At 45.2% G+C, this 8,577-nt stretch overlaps 1 protein-coding gene across 4 annotated transcripts in view; it reads left to right on the top strand.

Annotated features, from left to right (window-relative positions):
- The window catches only part of BMF (Bcl2 modifying factor), a 62,218-nt gene extending 54,100 nt beyond the window's left edge, over positions 1 to 8,118 (top strand). For 2 of the 4 annotated variants that reach the window (XM_054027769.1, XM_054027770.1), the window contains exon 5: positions 7,587 to 8,118. In XM_054027769.1, coding sequence (XP_053883744.1) covers positions 7,587 to 7,698 — 112 coding nt within the window. In that variant the 3' untranslated portion in view covers positions 7,699 to 8,118. Of the gene's footprint in view, positions 1 to 6,025; positions 6,456 to 7,586 lie in introns of those variants that run through there. The other 2 variants (XR_008444873.1, XR_008444872.1) reach the window with 2 other exon arrangements.
- Positions 8,119 to 8,577: the final 459 nt, after the last annotated feature.

Raw genomic sequence — 8,577 nt, forward strand, 5'->3', positions numbered from 1 at the left:
GGTAAGACAACTCCCACCTGTTTATGCTCTCTGTATGTGTGTATATATATCTCCTCAATATATGTTCCATTCTATATGCATCCGAAGAAGTGGGCTGTAGTCCACGAAAGCTTATGCTCTAATAAATTTGTTAGTCTCTAAGGTGCCACAAGTACTCCTGTTCTTCTTTTTGGGAGGAAAAGTGTTCAGCATCCACCACTTGTTGAATCAAGGAAGATTTTGTTAGCACCCTTACACATCAAGCTGGGTCTGATGAAGAACTTTGTCAAGGCCACTGACAAAACACAAGCAGCTTTCAAGTACCTCCACGGAAAATTAAGTGAAGCTAAGATAAAGGAAGGTGTCTTTGTTGGTCCTCAGATTCGTGAACTTCTTCGAAATGATGCATTTGACAGTGCACTGCGTGGCAAGGAAAAGATGGCATGGAAAGCCTTCCAGTTAGTGGCAATAAATTTTCTCAGAAACAACAGGGCAGACAACTACAGGTTGTTGGTGGAAAACCTCCTCAAGGCATACAAAAGCCTTGGTTGCAACATGTCGCTAAAGATGCATTTTTTTTTTTTTTTTTTTTTTTTTTTTGCCCTCTCATCTAGATTTTTTTTTTTTTTTTCCCCCCCCCCACCAAACTGCGGAGCAGTGAGTGGTGAGCGATTTCACCAGGACATTGCAACAATGGAGAAATGCTATCAGGGCAAATGGAGCCCATCAGTGCTTGCAGACTATTGCTGGACAGTGACAAGAGATGCTCCATTTAATGAATACAAGAAACAAGCCAAGAAGTGCCGAGTAGACACTGAATAGGACTAAACTATGTACATAATAGTTTTTTGCCTTTTTGTTTCATAATAAATTTTATTTATATAACCTTTTGCTGATTTTTAAAGTGTTACATAAACAGGACAGGTGAAATATCATCATGTAAAGCAACCATAAACACATGAAAAGACCTAGGTTTACAATTTATGATTAAAACTCTATCTAGACAATATGCATAGTCATAAAATGTAAAAACTTAAATATCTTAGAAACAGTAGCCAATCAGTTGTTTTAATTGTCATAGTTGAATTCAGCACATTAAAATACATAATAAATAGCACATTTTATCTCTGAAGCAGACGACTTCTCAAAAATTGTAGACCAGTGTTACCACTCCCTTCCACATACATATTTATAGTTGTCTCTAATGGAAATTAATGTGCAACGTGGTTTACTGCAGTGTCTGAGCATAAAATCTTCTATAAAACACATTTTTAAATAACTTTCCCGTTTTCATTCTTGCTTCTCTTTTGTTAAGTCCTGTACTATTTCCCCCTTTCCTTCTAAAATACATGTTGCTGTGTCTTTTCCTCTTTCTTTTAGAGCCTGTTTTCACTCAGTCCAGTTTTTTTTTTTTGTTTTTTTTTTTTTTTTTTCTGTTGAGGTTAGTAAAGTGTTCCCTCCTGATTTGCTATTTCTATAGCATCAAAACCCATACCAAGCAGTTATTTATTTCTATTTTGGTTTATTTAAAAATAGATCTAGAGCCCTGGGTGCATGTTTAAAAATTGGTCCTAATTTGTATATTTTATTAATGTCCAAAATAATATAATGTCCTCCTCAATTCACCCCAAACTAGGCTTCCCACATTACTCAGTACAGCCAACCTGTCCCAGAAAAAGCATGGGACATAAAGTGAACTTGCAGCATGCATGAGCTAAAGGACAACAAATTTGGGCTCAAGTGAACCAGTGGGAGAGGCAAGGTTATAGGGCTTGTCTACACTGGCACATTACAGAGCTGCAACTTTCTCGCTCAGGGGTGTGAAAAAACATCCCCCCGAGCACAGCAAGTGTCAGTGCTGTAAAGCGCCAGTGTAGACAGTGCAGCAGCGCTGGGAGCTGCGCCCCTCATGGAGGTGGGCTTTTTTTTTTAGAGTGCTCTCTCCCAGCGCTATGCCACAACTACACAAGCCACACTAAACCACTGCTGTGGCAGCGCATTAGCATTGCCAGTGTAGACTAGCCCATAGACTCTACATCACAGAAGTAACCCTGTCCCCAGTCCTCTCCCAGTTAAACTAAGAGGTGTGTTGGTACCAGCATCTCAGTTAATCTCAACCATTGCAGTATCACACATTGGAGAGGAACCTAGGATCTAACCATTCAGGGGCTTATAAAGTTAAGAATAAACACTTTAAATTACACCCAGAAATGAACAGGGAGCATGTACAGTTCACATAGCACAAGTATAACGTACTCCATGCAGAAAATACCGGTAAACAAATGAATGGCATTAGCTACTCCACATATCTGGGCAGACTGCTTTGGCCTGTGGAAGAGCAAAACACAGGAAGCAGCCCTTCGGAGAGTCACAATGTATAAATAGCTCTGCTGACAGCATAACAAAGACTCGGCTGTGCTACTGTACAGCACAGCCAACCATGGTATCACCGTGTCACTGAAACAAAACCAATGTGTTACCTGACGCGAAACCATATCGGGGGTGGGGATGGGGGTCAACTGGCAACCACAGCTACAATTGCCAAACAACACTGCAAATAAACATTACCACGGCAATGCAATGTAATGTCTTTCTGGGGAATCTCATAAGGGTAGATGCTATTGCAGAGCAAGATGAGCCCATGTGCACTTCTTGGGGTTCCCAGTTGATATAACCCTCCCTTTCTTTCAGCTTGGGCAGCCAATTGTTGTCCTAGTTCCTGAAAGAATAGGAGTCAGGACCCCGCCAGCAGATTTCAGATGCGTGCCATGGTATCGATTAGTCATACCCAAAGTGTGTGTGTGCAGGGTGGGGACGTGGTTGCTGATGAGCAGGATTGCTGTTTTCACAGTAGGAGGTGTCTGACCAGGTTTGTTACAAACAAGATCCAAATGGAGATATGGCCTGATTTGCCACTGCCCTGTACTTGTGCCCTCATTTACACCTGTGCAAAGAGAGAGTAAAATGCTCCTATTCTGATCTGGCAGCACACGCCCCCGGGTCAATAGTGGATCTGGCCCTTAGGGTGCAAAGCTATTCCTGTTTTAAATCAATGGGAGTTTTATCACTGACCACAATGGAAGGAAGATCAGGCTTTTAGTGTTAACAGCTATTTAAAAATCCTCATGCTTTCCAACAACTGAAAGGCCCTTACAAAAACCCAAACAAACATTCACACATGCAACACTGGAAGTCCGGCTTGAGTTACAAACACAGGAAATTAAATACAAAACTGTGTTACAATAGCATAGAGGATCTGACTTAAATCAACCCAAACAAGGGCATACACAGTTCAGGTTGCCACTCTGTCTCCCCCTTCCCCCAAGGGCTTGTCTACATACAAACATTGTAGCACTTTAGATAAACCGCATAGAGTAGCTAAGATATACCAGTAAAGATGTGTTATATCCTATAGCTATTCCCATTTGGGCAGGGCACTAAGCTATAGCACTCGAAGGGGATCTCTATACTGCTGCCACTACAGCAGCACGACAGAGCTGCCACTGTGCTGCTGTAGGGAGCATCTACACTACGGCGCTACATTGACAGAAGGCGGTTGTTCTTCGATATAGTTAATCCACCTCTGACAAGCAGTAGCTACGTTGACAGAAGAATTCTTCCATCAATTTAGATGCATCTACACCAGGCATTAGTTTGACCTAACTACAGCGCTCAGGGCACAACATTTCTCACAGCCCTGAGTGACGTAGCTAGGTCAATCTACTTTTTAATTGTAGAGTAGGCCTCCATCACCTCTATACCATATGTGTAGACTGGGCCTTAGTGCCTTCCCCTGATGTGCCCTTAGACATTATAGCAAATATACTACTATCCTGTAACATCACATACCCTTCTAAGTGCCTCTCCCGCTCCCCAAAATCTATAGACACAGTGGGGTAGAGTTGCCACATTTCTAATTGCTGGTAACCGGACCCTGAGGCCCTGCCCTGCCCCTTTTCCCAAGGCCCTGTCCATGCCCCACCTCTTCTCTGAGGCCCCACCCCTTCTCTGCCTCTTCCCCAGGCACCTGGCAACCATAAGTGGCACCTGGACACAGATGCCAAAAGCCAGACTGTCCAGGTAAAATGCAGACAGGTGGCAACCCTCCACTCGGGTCAATTAAAGGTAGAGTGTAGCCTCAGCTCTACATGTCCTGTCTTGTGGTTTTCTTTTAAGGCAGGAACTTAACCTAGCTTAGAGTTTGTATTTTATGTCCTTAGTTCTAGGTTACACACTTGCTTTTCTCCTTTTAGCTTTGATTGGTTTTGTCCCATCAAACATTTTATATGAGAACGTTGTTATGAGATTGGTAGCTAGTTGCCGAATCGTGGCAGAGTTATCTGAGGCCATACTACTAAAAAAAGACTCAAGTTCTGAACATTTATCTGGAGCCCTGCATAAGGTCACATGTCTACTCCAGCAGAAGGGCTTGCAAAGTTAAACAATGTCCCCTCGCTTGCTCTGTCTGAGTAAATACAGACCATATTGGAGTAAATAAACAGCCAGGCAGTGTCCCAGACAATGGGCCTTGGCGATGAATTAATAAACTCTGCCTCTTGCATTAGCAGAGTGTGACTGGAACTGGCAGCAGTCCCTGGCTGGACTCCAGAAACTATTATTACTAGACAGAGCCAAAGGAGACTTGGCACGAAGCAGGGCCCACAGCTGGAGATTAGGTAACAAGAGTCAATGCTTTACAGAGCTGCCAGGGCGTTGGTCACCCTGCTTGAAAAGCGGGTCAAAATTTTGTTTTTGTGGCTCATATTCACATATACTGCCTACCTCCAAAACTCACACCGATTCAAACTATAATTCTCAGTGGATTTTTCTTCCTAGAACTGGATCTGTCATGCCAAACCCATAAAGTACCAACACTACTGCTTAAACAAAGCATTATGGCATCCCCTGACATAAATGTGCACCATGCATTTCCTCCCTGCCATCCAACATGGGATCCCATTTATCCAAAGGTATCTGATGCCCTTTAACGCAGGGGTCTGCCATATTGCAAAATGGATGGTGTCTCCATGAACACTAAGACTATGTCTTAGTGGGGAAAAGAGGTGGCAAGGCTCTTTTTTTTTTTTTTTTTTTGTAAAGAAAAGCTTCATTCGGGCTGGCCTCTTGCTTCCTGAGGCTGACAGGACTTGCAGCATTACAGAGGCATTCAGATCAACCTCTGGGGGAGGAAGCACCTTCTATGAGTTTGCAGTGATCCTCTCTTACTCATCTAGGAGTGGTGCTGTCAGACAATCTCTCGAGGACAATCCCTGGCCCTCACAGCTGGAGGAAGGTCATCCCAAGGCACAGCCTTTAGGAAGGGAGTGCAGATTGTGGATCCTTAATAACAGAAGGCCCTCCCTCCCCTGACAAAGAAAACTCTGTTTGCAGCTGAGGCTTTTGCAATAAGTTATGAACATTTTACTAACACCAAATATATCTTCCACAGAATCAATACTTACACACATGTGAGTAAAGACAATGATACTGACCTCTTCTGTAAAGCACTTTGAGATCTAAAAATGAAAAGTTTGATGTAAGAGCTAGGTATTATTGTTGTTATTTTATTAATGTTACATTTCACACACTGGAAAATGTAGGGAGAGAGTACGGGACTGAGCCCTACTTCTTCATGAAATCACAGAGCAAATGTGATTGGGCAACTTCTGATGAGGGGACGTTTGTGTGCAGCCACCTCTCTGCCAGGACTTAGGCCTAGTCTACATTACGAGTTTAGGTCAAATTTAGCAGCGTTAAATCGAATTAACCCTGCACCTGTCCACATAACAAAGCCATTTACTTTGAAATAAAGGGCTCTTAAAATAGATTTCTGTACTCCTCTCCAACAAGGGGAGTAGCGCTGAAATTGATATTGTTGGTTTGAATTAGGGTTAGTGTGGACGCAATTCGACGGTATTGGCCTCCAGGAGCTATCCCATGGTGCATCATTGTGATGGCTCTGGATAGCAATCTGAACTCGGATGCACTGGCCAGGTAGACAGAAAAAGCCCTGTAAACTTTTGAATTTCATTTCCTGTTTGTCCAGCGTGGAGAGCACAGGTGACCACACAGAGCTCATCATCACAGGTAACCATGCAGTCTGAGAATCGAAAAAGAGCTCCAGCCTGGACCATACGGGAGGTACTGGATCTGATCGCTGTATGGGGAGATGATTCCATGCTAGCAGAACTACGTTCCAAAAGACGAAATGCCAAAACATTTGAAAAAAATCTCCAAGGGCATGATGGAGAGAGGCCACAATAGGGACTCACTACAGTGCCGCGTGAAAGTTAAGGAGCTCAGACAAGCGTACCAGAAAACCAAAGAAGCCACAGACATACCACTTCTATGCTGAGCTGCAGGCAATTCTAGGGGGGGCCGCCACCATTACCCCACCCCTGACCGTGGATTCCGATGAGGGGTTACTCTCATCCATGCCTGAAGATTTTGCGGAAGGGGAAGATGAGGAGGAGGAGGAGGAGGACGAGCTTGCGGAGAGCACACAGCACTCCGTTCTCCCCAACTGCCAGGATCTTTTTCTCAGCCTGACGGAAGTACCCTCCCAACCCTCCCAAGGCAGTATACCAGACAATGAAGCCATGGAAGGGACCTCTGGTGAGAGTACCTTTGTAAATATAAAACATGATTTAAAAGCAAGCGTTTTTTAATGATTAAGTTGCCCTGAGGACTTGGGATGCATTCGCAGCCAGTACGGCTACTGGAAAAGTCTGTTAACGTGTCTGGGGATGGAGTGGAAATCCTCCAGGGACATCTCCATGAAGCTCTCCTGGAGGTACTCCAAAAGCCTTTGCAGAAGGTTTCTGAGCAGTGCAGCCTTATTCCGTCCTCCATGGTAGGACACTTGACCACACCATGCTAGTAGCAAGTAATCTGGTATCATTGCATGACAAACCCTCGCAGCGTATGGTCCCGGTGTTTGCTGGCATTCAAGCAACATCCGTTATTTATGTCGCTGTGTTATCCCCAGGAGAGTGATATCGTTCATGGTAACCTGGTTGAAATACAGGAATTTAATTAAGGGGATAGAGGTGGCTGTTCCTACTGGACTGTTTGCCTGTGGCTGAAAAGAAATCCTTCCCTGCAGTTAGCCAAGCGGGGAGTAGGGGGGGGGCGGGGGGACCCATTGGCCCTGAGCCGTTCGCGTTTGGCTAGCAGGGATCTTCCCTGATTCCAGCCACACAGTGTGGGAAGGGGTAAAGCAATCATCCCAGAAAATTGGATGGGGGGGGGCGCGTAGTTTGGTTTCTGCTGCTGCTGCATGTTAACCCGAAAACCGCAGCACTCAACGGGCTTTGCTTGGTATGTGGGAAAGGAGGGTGCTGCTTTTATGAAGGTTGCAGAAGCTGAAAGACAATAGCTTACCATAGCCGCATGCAAGCCGAATTCTGTTGCCCGGCCCTGTGTCTGTGATCTCTAATACCAAAGCCACAGGCATTCAATAGTAAGATGCAAAATGCGACCTTGTACCGAAATCACATGTGCTATGTAATGTGAATAGTGTTGTTCACCGTGAAAGAATATAAGCATTGTTCTGTAAAATGTATCTTTTTAAATACTTCTATCCCTTTTTTCTCTCCCTCCCGCAGCTGCAAATTTTTCAAGCCTCCCTCCTCCGTCCCGAAGGCTATCTCAGATAAGGCGGATATGGCATGTTCTCTGAGATCATGCAGTCGACCCGCGATGAAAGAGCTCATCTGAATGAGTGGAAGGACACGGTATCAAAGTACAGGAAAGCTGCCAGCGAACGTGAGGCCAGGAGGGACGAACGTGAGGCCAGGAAGGACGCTCGAGATGAGAGATGGCGGGATGCAACGCTGGGGCTGCTGCATGATCAAACAGACATGCCCTGGCATCTGGCGGAGCTTCAGGAATGGCAGCAGGATCACAGAGTGCCGCTGAAGCCCCTGTATAACTGCCCTCCCCAAGTTCCATAGCCTCCTCACCCAGACGCCCAAGAACGCAGGGGCGGGGGGGTTAGGGGAGGCTCTGTGCACCCTGCCACTCCACCCCAGTGGACAGCCCAAGCAAAAGGCTGGCATTCCACAACTTTTGAAGTGGCCTTTCCCTTCCCTCCTCCGCAACCCCACCCGGGCTACCTTCTCAGTTCTCTCCCTCTTTTTATAATCAATTAATAAAGAATACATGATTTTTAAATGATAGTGACTTTATTTCCTTTGAAAGCAAGCTGTGATCGAAGGGGGAGGGTGGATTGCTTGAGTCAATCAAGGGGGTGGGTTTTCATCAAGGAGAAACAAACAGAACTTTCACACCATAGCCTGGCCAGTCATGAAACTGGTTTTCAAAGCTTCTCTGATGCGCAGTGCTTCCTGGTGTGCTCTTATCGCCCTGGTGTCTGGCTGCACATAATCAGCAGCCAGGCGATTTGCCTCAGCCGCCCACCCTGCCATAAATGTCTCCCCGTTACTCTCACAGAAATTGTGGAGCACACAGCAAGCAGCAATAGCAATGGGAATATTGGTTTGGCTGAGGTCTGAGCAAGTCAGTAAAGTGCGCCAGCGACCCTTTAAATGTCCAAAGGCACATTCTACCAACATTCTGCACTTGCTCAGCCTGTAG

This window comes from Malaclemys terrapin, chromosome 4 (genome assembly GCF_027887155.1).
Source record: "Malaclemys terrapin pileata isolate rMalTer1 chromosome 4, rMalTer1.hap1, whole genome shotgun sequence".
Classification (NCBI taxonomy): Eukaryota; Metazoa; Chordata; order Testudines; family Emydidae; genus Malaclemys; species Malaclemys terrapin.